The sequence below is a fragment of the Gymnogyps californianus genome, chromosome 20 (genome assembly GCF_018139145.2).
Source record: "Gymnogyps californianus isolate 813 chromosome 20, ASM1813914v2, whole genome shotgun sequence".
NCBI classification, from domain to species: Eukaryota; Metazoa; Chordata; class Aves; order Accipitriformes; family Cathartidae; genus Gymnogyps; species Gymnogyps californianus.
In genome coordinates this window covers 657,237-671,311 of record NC_059490.1, presented here as the reverse complement: position 1 = coordinate 671,311, position 14,075 = coordinate 657,237, and the positions used below count along the sequence as shown (strand labels likewise).

The 14,075-nt window shown below is 51.9% G+C and overlaps 1 protein-coding gene across 1 annotated transcript in view; it reads left to right on the top strand.

Annotated features, from left to right (window-relative positions):
• The window catches only part of RNF43 (ring finger protein 43), a 58,673-nt gene extending 44,996 nt beyond the window's left edge, over window positions 1-13,677 (top strand). The window contains 9 exon segments of the mRNA XM_050909112.1: window positions 1,784-1,858; window positions 3,166-3,297; window positions 3,818-3,919; window positions 4,585-4,740; window positions 5,326-5,428; window positions 5,895-6,971; window positions 6,974-7,236; window positions 7,239-7,422; window positions 13,634-13,677. Of these exon segments, the coding sequence (XP_050765069.1) occupies window positions 1,784-1,858; window positions 3,166-3,297; window positions 3,818-3,919; window positions 4,585-4,740; window positions 5,326-5,428; window positions 5,895-6,971; window positions 6,974-7,236; window positions 7,239-7,422; window positions 13,634-13,677 (2,136 nt within the window).
• Window positions 13,678-14,075: the final 398 nt, after the last annotated feature.

Genomic DNA, 14,075 nt, shown 5'->3' with positions numbered 1-14,075 from the left:
GGAAAATACCTCTGGAATCAATTCAGAGTGATTTATTTTTCTTTCTGATGCATCATTTGTAATTTTTTTGGTGTGTTGGTTTTTTTTTTGAGTGAACCATTGATTGCAAGTCTGGTTGACAGACTGCTGAAACCTCCTAAATCATCCTGTAAATAAGTGTTTGCACCAAAAGTGTTTCAGTCCTCAAAGAGGGAGGTCAGCTGTGCCACGTGGCTGAAGAGATCCGATGCAAAGCACTCAGAAAATAATTGCAGCAAGCAGGTTGTGAATAGCTTGAACAAAAGTTGTGTCCTTCGCAACAGGAGTCAGAAAGTTGTTGGGAAGAGTCACCTGTCCAGTCTCAGTTGTTCATTTCCCCATCGTCTGTGTCTTTAGCAGGATGAAATCTCTGTAGAGCTGTTCATTGTTCATCAAAGCTTGACTGGCTCCAATGGGTGGAAGTCACTACCTGAAAGTCCTGTTTCTTCTTTGGTGCTGGCAAACGCTGAGGCTCCTTTGATCCCAGGCAGGACCCCAGTCTCTGATCCCTGCCCCGAGCCTCTGATCCCACTTTTCCAGCTTCCCCATCTGGTATACCAAACCCAAGAGTGTCAAATCCTGTCAGCAACTCAGAGCCTTCAGCCCTGCCTGCGTGGTCTTCCTGACCATCTGCACTTCCATTCACATCCTCGTCCCTGTCCCCAGACCCAGGCACCCACCTCTAGCACCCAGCTTCTCCCCGACGAGGTGCGTGGAGGTGACCAGCACCTGCGAGCGAGGGATGGAGCTGGACCTGCTCCACGGCTGCTTGCTGCGCCGGGAATGCCCCTTCCCGTCACTCAGCCGGCGCCCTGCGTTTGATATTGCAGCTGGGAAGCGGCGGCACTGACCTCTGGCCCCTGAGCTGGGGTTTGGCAATGCAGTGGGTAAACTGCTGCGGCAGCTCCGGCAGCTCCCTGTTTGCACAGGCGCTCGGGGACGCGCAGATCAAAGGGCTCCGCATGAGTAACAGCGGCCCAACCCTGCACTTTGTTCACGTTCCTGTCTCCCTTTCACAAGAGGCTGCCTCTGCCTGCCTGGAGGGCTTGAAGGGCTTGGTGGGAGGACACGGGTGACCCCGCAAGGTCCTCCAGGCAGTGTCCTTTGACCTCACCAGGGTGGCATGTATACTCATTTGGGTGGGTCTCAAAGCTGTCCTCCTCGGACCACAGCAACCGGTGGGCTATGAAAAGCCATCCCACTCCTACTCCTAGAGCAGACCTGCAGCCCAGGCATCGCCTGAGCTTCTCCCTGATGAATGTGGGGGACGGGACCAGGGAGAGCAATGTGTGTGGGAGTCAGGCCCATAGACAGCCCACGGCTGGTGCAGCCACGGTGAGAAGTGGGGACCTGCAGAGGTTTCTGCTGTCCTGGGACAGGAGGGTTGCGTAGCGGTCAGCAGGGCTAATGGGGCTGCAGATCCCTCCCCAGCAAATCCAGCTCTGAAGCAAAGGGGCGCATGGCACAGACAGCTGGGGAATTTGGTGTTTAGGTTTTTGGGTTGCTGTGACTGCAAGCCCACCAACTAATTTGCCTCCACAACTATAGGGAAAAACCGTCCGTGAACCGCAGAGCTCTAGCAAAAGCATGCACTGCAGCTCAGCACAAGTACAGAAACCAAGGTGTAAACTATTTTCTCAATCTAAGCAGCAGGTGCTTCTTTCTCCTGTGAAGAGCCAGGGAGGCAGATACATCTCCAAATGGTAGATGTTAATACAGATGTACAATACAAAATGTCCACTGAAGCTTCTGTTCTTTTGGACAGGCAAAGCTGGCGGGGGAGCGTGGAGCCCGTGCGATCCTTTTTGACATTACTGATGATGAAAGCGCTGCTGATCAGGTACAAACCCCATTGATATTATCAGCTAAACCACAACGCCCCTGTCCCACCCCAAAATGTGCCCAGGTCAGGACCCACCAGCCACCAACACGCAGTGGGAGGTCCCAGGAGGATACTGCAGGCTGGCTTTGAACGTTGGCACTTACCCAGCTCATCCATGCACACAGACAGTGCTTTTCTCTCTTGCTTACTCTGTGGCACGTCCAGACGTCCACACAGCATAAGCAGGCCGGCAGCTTGCGAACAGCACCGTGCTGCTCTTAAAGGACGTTGTCTGGTCAATTGAGCTTTTCTGCCAGGAGCTGGAGGCTTCCTCTTGGGAAGTCACAGATTACCCGATCCTATCTAGTACAGACAGCCCTGGTGTACCTTAGGGGAAAGGTGATTTCTTGAGTTTTCAAGCCAAAGTCATGGCTATCCTGCTATGCTCTTGGTGATACTCCTGCTGCGAGTTTAACATTGGTTTAGAGACCTCCACCAACACTACTGTCATCTCTGGAAAGGAATAGATTCCCCATCGAAATAATCAAGGGATAATGAAAAGCATCCAGCATTAGATAAGAGCACAGATACGGGAGCTGGTGCCTGAGCTTATCAAAACTCTGGGCTGCCTCCTGCTCACTGGATCCATCCCTCGTGGTTCTTTCATACACTTACAACTTGATTTCTGATGCCAGAGAAATGCAGCAGCGAGTGCAGGCCCACGAGGTGATGCTGAGGTTGCTCAGTAAGGGTATGGGAAGTGGTTAGTGGGTCAGATGGCCACCCTGATTCAGGTCAGTCTGGAGGAGAGGGCAGACTCGGACACTTGCTGAGCCAGCCCGTGCCAGGCTGCCTGGACCATGGTGGAAGACTGCCGGTATGATCAGAAACAAACAGAAAGTCCTGCAGATCACAGAGGGAGGAGGGGGAACACTGGTGGGTCTCACAGGAAGAGAAGAGGAAGCATTTCTGTAGCGAAGGCAGCACTTGGCAGTGTTGTTGGCAGTTACCACGTGGAAGAGGAGAGACCAAGAACTTTTGCACAGGGTCTTGAAAGAGGAGCACAAGAGACACTAAGCAGTGTCCAGTTGTGCAGGAGGAGGCACCATCAGAGGAAATGAAGAAAGCCATGCTGAAGAGTTGGTAAAAGAGGAGGAGCTTCCATCTGATTTCATCATAGAGGGGTAGTGCAAGTTTGGGGGAGCAGTCAGTCTCTAAAGTGTGTGCAAGAAGCATCGGGAGGAACCAGACGTGCCTGGCGGGCTGGGATAGTCTTTGTTTCAGGCTGTTCTGGACCAGCTCTCACTGTGTGTGTTTCTTTACAGCTGAGAAAGCCCAGAGGTCTGAGTCAGCCTGTGGTTCTGATCAGGGGCCATGATGCTGAGCTTCTCATGGGCGTCGTGAACAAGAACAGAGAGGCCCACGTGAAGATAGAGGTCAAGGAGCCACCAGCTTGGGTGAGAGACACACCATTCCCACTGTCTTCTGTATCCTTCCTCCCAAGCTGCTGTGCCATGGAATAGGAATTTCCCAAAGATGCTGAGCTTCCTCCCCAGGGACAGAGATCACAGCCCTTTGATGTGTGCTGCAGATGACGTGCTGCAAATAAAGGCTCAAAAGCGCTTTCAGCTTATTTAGTTTCTTTTGCTTAAACGTCACGAGTGAGGCAAGGGGATTCCCTGTCTCTTCAGGTGAGACCAAGCCTTGATTTTCTCATCTTGTTCTGCCTTAGACCATGGCCTCTAGGGAGCTGAGATGCTGCAAGACAAATTCCATTCCTGCTGGAATGTGCAGAAAAGACTGAACCTTTTTCTAAAGAGCAAGGAGGTAGAGCTTGGCCAAGGATCATGTATTGAAAGGCTGATGGTCAGGAAGAGATTGGGATTCCCCTGCCTAGCCTCTAATTCCCACCCCTACCACACAAGAGTAATTTCTTTGCTGTTTCAAGAGTAATTTCTTTCCTGTTTTATCCAACAGCCAGACTACGACGTGTGGATTCTTCTCACGGTGGTCAGTACTGTGGTTGTCATCATTTTGATTTTTGTTGTCCGCACAAAGTGCCAGCTGAACAGGACTCAGGTAGGAATCTCATGGAGCAGATGTGTCTGAGCAAACAGAAACGCATGAAGGGCAGGAACGGGCACAGTTTGGGAGGGGAAATGTGCCTCTGTGTGAACTAAAGATGTGGCCACATGAGGCAGGAGCAGCCCAGGGATGAGTGGAGTGATGCTGAGATGGGCTGGCAGCATCCCTCGTGCGGTGGCCTTGCTCTCCTCCTGCCACCCCACCAGCACGGCAGTCTCCAGTCCCAGCACCTTTCAGAGCTTGTCCCAGCACCCAAAGCTGCAGAGCTGGCCCACAAGCTCTTGATTTTAACAGTATTGTCTGTATTGGTAGAGAGTAGAAGATTTAGTATTTTTAATAGAAACTAACAAATTAAATAATTGTCTTTCCAGAGTCAGATATATTTCCAGATTTGAGAATACGCCATTTGTCCCATAGAAGGACAAGCCTTCAGGGCTCAAAAATTCAGCACTGCTGAGTGATTTTGAATGTCCAGTGCCAGATGTCTCCTGCTGGTGACAAAGCCTACTCTGGCTAAGTCAGGTTAGACAAAAAGTTGCCTCTGGAAATGAGTATCACCCCCAAATTCCTGATAATCCCATTTTGAAAATGGAAGGGCAAAGAGAAGTATGGCGATGTAAGGCTGAGCCTCTCCTTAAAGCCTCCTTTCTCCCTGTCAGGACTCCTTGCAGCAGCAGACCATGCAGGCCATCAGGCAGCTGGCCACGCGCAAGTACCAGGCAAGGTGCCGGCAGGCGTCGCGGTGGGACTCGGCCAGCAGCTGCAGTTCAGCCCCGGTCTGTGCGATTTGCCTGGAGGAGTTCAGCGAGGGCCAGGTAGGCTGCAGGCACGGCTGCTGGTTGGCCCACGGCTCTGAGCTTCCCGGCCACAGTTAGGGGGGAGCTGCGGTGGGAGCTGAGCAGTCTGGCAAGGGCGGGAGGCCCTTGGGATGTTTCCTTCAGCAACTCCTGAGGGCTGGGCAAGGACCGGCATCGATGGAGGTCTGCCTGTCCCTTGGCCAAAAAAGCCCTGGCCCTGCTGAAGTCACTTGCCTGCAGACTCAGATTCCCTGAAGATGGGTCTCCAGCTGTCCCTGTAGGGTAAAATGTCCATAATACGTCCATGTTGAAACAACAGGGCAAAAGTGGGGTTTGCTTTGCCAAAGCACTCAGCCTGAAATCCCCCCTATTCCCGAGGGCTAGCACCTCCCTGGACATTCACATCCCAGAGCTGGAGGCAGCGAGCAAAACCAGAGCTGCCAGGCTGCTGCACAGCCTCCTCCATGCAAAGCTGGGCTGCAGATCGCTCGCTGTTAGACATCTTTCCGTCCTACAAGGCTCGCTTCCATCAAGGACTCATTCAGGTCTCGGGGTGTAGTTCTCCTTGCTCACACTGCTCCTCTTCTCTCCACCTCTCTCTAGGAACTGAGGATCATCTCATGCTCCCATGAGTTTCACCGGGAGTGTGTTGACCCCTGGCTGCAGCAACACCACACGTGTCCGCTTTGCATGTTCAATATTCTTGGTAGGGCTCAGACACAGCGTTTCCCGGCCAGGGATGGGGTTGGGTGCAGGGGTTGTGCCCAGGAGGTCCACGTACCCTTGGGCGATGCATACAGTCGGTGCGTCAGCAGGAGCACGTGTCTGTGTGCACACGGGTGTACAGGGTGGTGTGTGCATGGAGAGGGGTCCCCGTACGTGTGAGCCCCTGTGGTGTACAGCGAGGTGCTGGGCTTGGGCTGGGACTTGGGCTGGAGGGGTTTCCAGTCCTGGGACCTGTGAGGAAGGGAGGTGGGATCTGAGGGCTGGGGCAGCAGGGAGGGTGCGGAATGTGCAGGACCATCAAGACAGTTTGGTGGTGGCAGTGAGGAGTTGCAGGGAACGGGTGGGGTGTGGGACCGTAGTGGGAGCGCAGTGGAGGCTCGCTGGTGCTGGGGCTACTGCAGCTGGGCTGCGGGATGTATGCTGGATGCTCCCTTCTCTCTCCACAGCCAGAGACTCGGTGGACCAGGCCATGGCCGCTGGCTCCAGGCTGGCCCCTCGGGACATGGAGCCCGGACGGCGACTCCACCTTTTCCGCCAGCACCCGGGACATGCCCTTTACCACCTCCCACACGCGTATCCTCAGAGAAACCTCAGGAGCTTTCCCCCGGAGCCAGCCCATGGCAACCCCTTCTTCCACTCTCCGGAGCTCTCCCAGCTGGATTTTGGCACCATCCACTACATGCCCTACAGGCCAGCCACCTCCCTGCTCGCCTGCGGCCACCCGTCCCCCCTGGCCCCGGGCTTGCTGGGCCAGCAGCATCCCAGCCCCTCGGCGTGCGGGCAGACGCTGCCACCCCACAGGACTTGTTCTCTCCAGCCCCAGCCCCCCTGCCTGGGGCTCAAGGCAGCCCTGGCGCAGAAGCAGCACCGGGCACCCGCCCTGCGCCGGGGGGTCAGCCACGGGCACCAGCACAACAGCAGCGGCTCTGGGGAGAGCTATCTCACGGACCACAGCGGGTACCTGGCAGATGGGCCAGGCAGCGACTCCAGCTCGGGGCCCTGCCACGGTTCCTCCAGTGACTCCATGTTGAACTGCACAGACGTCAGTCTGCAGGGCATCCACGGCAGCTGCTCCACTTTCCGCAGCTCCCTCAGCAGCGACTACGACCCCTTCGTGTACTGCAGCTCAGAGGGACCCGCCACGGACAATGGCCAGGGGCAGCCGCGGCCGCCAAGGGAGACGCGGCCCAGGTCCTTGGACCTGATGGTGCCTGGGGGTGCTGCTCCGGCCAAGCCCCAGGTGCTCAGCCACGTCCACTACCATCACCACCAGCACCATCACTACAGAAGAGACGTGGAGTGTCCACCCGGGCGGGCCGGGCAGGGGCCTGGGCAGCGCAAATCGCGGTACTCTGGGGCCAAGGTTGGCTTCCACGGTGCTCGGCCACAAAAGAGGACTGAGAAAAGCCATCACTGTCAGCAGCCTCCGGAAAGCAGCGCTGTGCTACAGGAGGCAGCTCCAGCAGGACAGCCAGCCTGTCCCCAGCAAGGCTGTGAGCCCCCTCATGCCCCCTCTGCTTCTCCAACAGGTTGGACTTCAGCGTAGATGCCAACAGACAATCGGGAGCAGCTGGCACATCCCCTGTCCCGCTGCCCCTGAGACACAGCTTACAGAGCCGTCATCACCGAAGGAAAAGAAAGTGTCCCCTGGAGCCTGACCCTGCTCTCCTGCCCGAGGACTCAGCCTTGCCCAAAGCCTGCGATGCTCACGTTCCTCACAGCCATCCCGCTGGTTACCGCTGCTCACCTGAAGTCCAGCCCCTGATCCCAAGCGCTCCCCTGCCCTGCGCTCGGGCTCTCGGCCGCTCTGGAAGTGTTTAGTGCCACAGTTGGGCTCAGAGCTGAAAAAGCAGGAGGAGGGGTTGTCAGGACGGGAGGGAAACCGCACGGTTCCTGCTGATTTCTCAGGGACGGGCACCCCCAGACACAGTCTGAGTCTTCACCTTCACTGCCCATCTCAGCAGGGTAGTCAGGGTAAGTCTGGTGTTTGCGTCTTTTGCAGCAAGTGAGAGAATGAGGGTGGTTTGCTGAAGGTACTCTGGCTGCCAGTAGACCTGGTACCTTCACGGTGGGCTTTCCTACAGGACCACTGACAACAGAAGCGTTTCAGAGCTCACCTGTCTGGACATGATGGCCTGAACGATTAGCAAGTCTGTTAATGAGTGCACCAAACCCTGCAGTCTCGTCCTAAAATAATACAAATGAGAAATAAGGTGGCTGTTTTTAACTAAACATCTCTAGCAGCTGGAATATCTCCCAAAGGAAGAGGTGGGACCATGTTTCTCAGTGTCCTTACATCAGTCTGGATGTCTTACTGGCAGAGTCATTGTCGTTAAGGTTTATTGGGCTCTAGTTGTTTTAGCCAACCCCAGCTAACTGGAATCAATAAGGAAGGAAGTGTGCGTGGCCGGTGGTAGTAGGAGAACAGACTAAATGAGTTTATGGATTTGCACATCCCTCATTTCTCACTTGCCTCTGTTGTGTGGGAGTTGCTTTTTAGTGTCTTTTGGAAATCAGACGTAATTAAAGTTTGGCCCTTTGCCTAACTGCTGTACATCTCTCGCCGAGAGAGGGAAAATGCGTTTGAGACGAGGCTATTTGAAAGAACCTAACTGAGTTTAGCTCCCAGGTCTTTCTCTCTCAGGCCTCTCTGAATACAGCAACCTGCGAGTCAGCATGGGCAGGCGCTGGCTCCGAGCAGAGCCTGGCTCCTTCCTCGCCCTGCCACTGACTCATTGCAGGTCCTCCGGCAAATCGTTTTGATTTAGGTACCAAATACAGATCTAGCTGCCTAATTTCTGTTAAAATGCTGGCCTTAAACTCGTGACTCACCGTGCCCATTGTGCTGCGGAGATAATAACTTCCTCCCCACGCTCGTCTATCCAGCCCTACACCACACCCAGGCTCCTGGTGGTGCAGCGCCTGCCGAGGAGGCAGCAGGGAAGGGGGAGAGGCTGGATGGGGCACGGTGCTGGCTGCCTGCGGCGCTCCGGGCTCCCAGACTCCCAGGAACAGATTTTTTTTTCCCAGGCGCAGAAGTGCCTGACACTGCAGATAGGTGATACGGGAGGTTCTTCAAAGAGCCCGGAGGGATGCTGCTGTTTCGAGAGATAAGGAGGCTGCAGTGCAGAGATGTCTCTCTGGTTTGCAGGTAGCTCTGAGTGCTGACGTCCCCCGAGTTGGAGGCCAGGACACAGCCCTCCCAGGATCACAGCAGGGGACGTCCACATGGAGAGAGCCCTCCTGGCGTGAGGGCAGGCTGCTCAGGAGTTGCTTTGAGCTCCCATTTCAAAATGAAACTGGGAGGACTCCCCAGGCCACCAGAGCAGGAGTCTGTGCACCTAACGCGGGCACTGGGTGCTGCAGTGTCCAGGGCATTGCAAGGGTCCATGCTGTGCTGCCTCTGTCTCTTTGTAGACAGTCCCAGCGGCCCAGATCTGTGCCCACCTCCTGATGGCATGATGGGGGAAGGCTCTCTGACACCCACCCAGAGCCAGTGCCAGCATGTTTTGCCAAGCACAGGCAGCCTTTGTTCCCTCTTACCTCCCTTTACCAGGAGCTAGAAGGACCAATGTGTTTGAAAGCAGTGTGACTCTATGTCTATTTGACTGCAGTAGCTTCTGTGGATGCTTTCAGGACCAGCCAGAGAGTCAGAATCTCCTTGTAAGATTGAGAAAATACACAGAAAGGAAAGATTTAACTTTATTAGGAACTGAGGACAGCTGAAGAGAGCGGGAGCTCATGCAGGGCTTAGGCAGAAAAGCCGTCAAGCTGAAAACACGTTGGTTGACATAACACAACCTCTGAGTTATAATCACATTGGTTCTTTATCTTAGAAAGGGACTGGTCATAAATCAATAGAGAACAAGTAAAAAGAGCAAAGAACAATCTCAATAGACAGTCTCATGTAAGCAGGACACAAAAAATAGACAAGGAGACCAAGGAGAAATGCATACATGCCTCTAGATAAATGTTGTAAGGCTAAAAATATAAGTGGATGAATTAGAAAGCCCGGCTTTAAATTAAAGTTTTGACATACACTTTTCAGAAACCCAGTTTAAAAAAAAAAACCAAACAGGTGGACCCTGTAATTCCCAGGTGAAATTACAGAGAGGAGAAAAGTGCATCTCTTCTGGTGGCATGGGAGGGACACTGTGCGTTACGGAGAGTGTAAAGTCCAATGACAAGTAACACAAAAATCCCCAATTGCGCCTAAGTAGGAGGAATATGGTATTAGGGTTATACTACACTGCATTAGCACAGGCTGCAAAAGAGGAGCCTACGTATACATGAGATTCTTCTTCAAATAATACTAAAAGAAGCAGTCAAAAGAATAAGATGCTTTTGGGCACAGGGATTGTTTAAAGCCCCAGAAAAGGGCTGGCCAGGCAGCAGAGCAGAGAGGGCAATTAGAAGCAAGAAGCCGTTCTTCCAAAGCGAAGGTGTGGCTAGACAAAGAAATCAGAAAAGAGTTGCATGCAAAGCTAAGTGCAGAGCCATGGTGAGGCAGGCCAGGAAAGATTTCTATGAACAACTTGTGAAAAAGAGAGAGACTATTAATGCGAATGTTTTCAACTCCATCAGAAGGAAGAAGGCTGCCAGAGGCTCTGCAGGTCCAGGGAGTAACGCAGGTCTAAGAGGGATGTTCAAGGGCTGTGACTGCGTAGCAGAAGAGCAAACTGAATTTATTGCATTAGTGATCAGCGTGGAAGTGCTTGAGGAGGTTCTCACCCTGGCACATCTCCGTTCAGGGCATGGGGTAGATGATCCCTCATAAATCAAATCACCAGCTTGAGCGTTTCTGAAACACATCAATAAAGTGGATAGCAACAAATTGCCAGGGCTACAGATCACTCACCTGGGCATTGTGCAGGGGCTCAAGCACCAAACTGCTAAATCACGAACGTGGACTGCAGTCTGTTACCCATGCCCAGAGCCAGAAGGAAGAGCTGAGGGCCATATCAGCTTGAAATAGCTGAAGCCACAGAACGATGAGCCTGACTTTCCTGCCAAGCAAATTGTTACAAATTCAAATACAGGGTCTGACTTGTAGGCACATGGCTAAATGTGAAAACCAGGGGAGGAGGCAACACAACTTTTGTAGAGAGAGATAACGCCTTGCACATCTTTTAGGGGAATGAAGCTCTGAAAGGATAAAAGGGAAGGTGCTCTCATAGGTAAATAACTCGCTAAAAAACAGGAGACAAAGTGCAGATCAGTCTTAATGGAGGAAAGTAACTTGGAGAAGGAGGGAGGTGGAGTTCTCCAACTGTCTGCACCTTTCAGCAAGCTCATAAATATCCTGGACAAGGAGAGGAGATAGCAAAGGAGAAGACAGAATCTTTCAGGATTGTCAGCTTTAAAACTGGTTACAAAGCGTTACAGAAGGATCTCCCGTTGCTGAGTTATCAGGCAATAGTGGTGGATGAAATCCCATGTAAGTAGCACAAACTGCCACACACGAGCAGAACCGTTTCTAAGTAAAAATCACATTATTGTTAGGAGCTAGCTGGGAACAAATATGGGACAAGCAGAAAGTGCCATTATGCAGCTGCGTAAGTCTGCGGTGCTTTCACAGCTAGCATCCGCCACTGATCACCACTTCTCAAAAAAGGATATAGCAGACTTGGGAGAAGTGCAGAAAGGTATCAGTACAATCACAGCGATGAGGTTTTTCTGAGAAAACAGAAAGAATATAGAGACTTTCATGTGGGAAAAAGATGATTAGCAGAGGATATGAAAGCGAGGATATGAAATCAGGAGAGCAGGGGAGAAGGCAGATAAGAGAGACTCACTGGTGCTTATAACAAAATAAGTGGTGGCATCAAATGAAAACCAGAAGCTTTAAAACACCCAAGAAGGTAACACGGTGTGTAGTGAAACGGGTGCTCGTTGCCCAGAGGATGTAGGTGCCAGAAGTAAAATGGGTTCAAGAGCCGAGATCAAGAGCTATCAAATGCAGAGATGCAAATACACTCTCTGGCTCAGGAAGTCCCTAAACCAGGGTTTCCAGAAGCCGACGGTGCTCCTGTGGGATGCAGCACCCTCCAGGTGTGTGCTTACCTCCCCAGCTGCAAGGTGAGGCCGAATCTTGGTCCACAGCCCCTGGAGACACTCCACTTGTGCAGGCAGTGCCATGCACTGGCATCGCAGGGAATAACGCTGCCCGCAGCCATCGCCAGGGCGTCACACATGATCCCAAAGATGCTTGCATGATCTTGGAGTTTATGCTGCTTCCTCGAGGACCTCCACCCGCTTTTCTTCGTGGGCTTTGCATAAAGCTACATCCCTGCCTCTCTTGCCTGGGAGGCTATACCTGGGAGTTGTTTCACTGAAGAATCAATCCTCAAGCAATGCTGAATGGATCCTTTTAAGAGAAGTCAGACAACTAGCAGGGAATTACAGCTAGATGGCTTCCTAAACCACCCCAGCACGCACGGATCTCGTCCCAGAACAGCCAGATTACTCCCAGCACAGGCTGATGAAATCTCTTGATTTCTCTCTCTGGGAAATCTCACCTCCTGCAGCACGCTGTCAGCGTCCTCCCCTCCCCCTCCTGCTCATCCTTTTAGCCATTCTCTTTCATGTCATGTCTTTGATCTTTACTAGAGAGGGGGAAAGGGATTTGAGGGCAGAAAAAGACCGCTGTTAAAACCTAATACCCAAAGAACAAGATTTCCATTGTATCACCAAGGTGTGCTCCTTCAGGTCATTGCCCTGTGTGGGTCTCAATGGCCAGTTCAGCAGCTGAGGCTCTACCACCTCTCCCAGTTCAAGACCTTTTTTTAACCTTCCTTTCTGTTTGTATAACAGAGGACACTAACACAGGCACAGTTTTCAGAAAGTATTTTAATAATGCTATTTGAGACTCAGAGCATCTGACTGATCACAGGGCGATCAAAGCTGTACAGTCTCTTTTGCGTTGCACCTAAGCTGGTGTACATGAGAAGCAGTTGGCAGTGGCTTATTCAATGTACCAATGACACAAATCACAAATGCCAGATACGCTCAGACTCTGTCTTCTGGTACTTTGGCCGTGCCTGCACATATATGTATATGTATAACACTGTGCATTAATTTTCCCACGTCGATTAGCTACATTTTCAAAGCAGAATCTCATTTGTTTGTTTTCTTCCCATATATTTAATTTTGAGAGGTCCTGTTCCTGCAGCTGGTGATTTGTAACAAACAAGAATTTGCTGTGACTGTTTTGAAAAGTTGTTTTGAATTGCTCTCTATGAATATCTATATGGGCATTTGTTTCCCTTTGGTCTCAGGAACATTCAAGAAAAGGGAAATGTGAAAAATAATGCATGTATGCCTTTACTGGGCTATGCTGACCTTGCGTGAGAGCTCTGGGCAGACTTGAGAGACATCTGGGAAAGGGACCGTGGTGTGTGCGTCAACACTCAGTCACTTAGAGAGAAAGGGGCTATCTGAAGTAGTAAGTCAGGCTGCACCATTTCTAGGCAGCCCTTATGTTGAATGTTTCAAAGTAAACTCCTCAGCACTTGCCTGTCAATAATTGACCAGGCGGAAGGGGCTGGTGAAGAGCATGAGCTGCAGTCCTTGCTGGCTGGGCACGAGCGATTGGCATTTGTGGCCAACTACCACTCATTGGGTTTGGCTTGTTTGGGACTCAGAAGCAATTTGTGCAACCTCTTGAACACTGTGAAACGCATGTGCCATCCCTTTCTTGCACGCACGCATCACTTGCAGTCTGCTTTTGTTGTCTGGAGCTTCTGTTGTTGTTGTTCCCTGTCCCTGGAAGGTACTGCCGTGGCACTGTGTGAATATGAATCGGTGTTATTTTCTGTTGCTAATAATTTTTAAAACGGCTGTACAGATTTTCCTCAAAGAACAAACATCAAAAAGCCTCAAAAGCAAACATCTAGTAGCGATGTGAGTCCTGGGGTGCACCATGCCCTTAGCCTGTATCTTCTGAAATACTTAAAGAGTAGCTTGACGTCGTATCTTTACGTTTTATTGTGCTTTAACTTAGAGGAACAAACTGACTGGGGAGGTGGCCAGAAAAGTCCCTCCAAAATACTGGGAGAAACTTAGTGGCTTTCACTGCAGCATCTGTTCTCTGTATTGCAGGGTCAAGGCCTCAGCAGCTGCAGAGTGCGGGAATGTTCAGCTAGTTGTGGCTGACACTTTTCTTTTTCCTTTTCTTTGAATGCAGGATCTGAAGAGGAGGTCCAGGACGTCCATGAACACTCAGTTTAATAAAACACTGGCCTGTTTGCTTACTGGAGAGCTGGAGTGGACAAAGATGTTCAGTGTACCAGCCGCAGAGGAGTTCACATCTTGCTCTCTGCACAGGCAACACATAATAACCAGCCCTGACCCGCATGGCCCACGCCAAGGTGCAGACTGCAAATAAGCGATGTGACACTTGTGGTCTCCTCACATGTTCCCACGTTGCGATGGTCACACAAACACAGAGCCGTGTTCTCCAGGTCCCCTTCTCCTTTGAAGGCACAGGCAGTCCATCTTCATCCTGTGGCATCTATCTGCGTGGGCTGGCTCGCTCAGAGACCGGTCTTGGGAGTCACCCGCTGGAGAGCTCGCGGAGTGAGTGCAAGCTGCTATTTTGGCATGTTCATGCCACAGAAGGTTTTGCT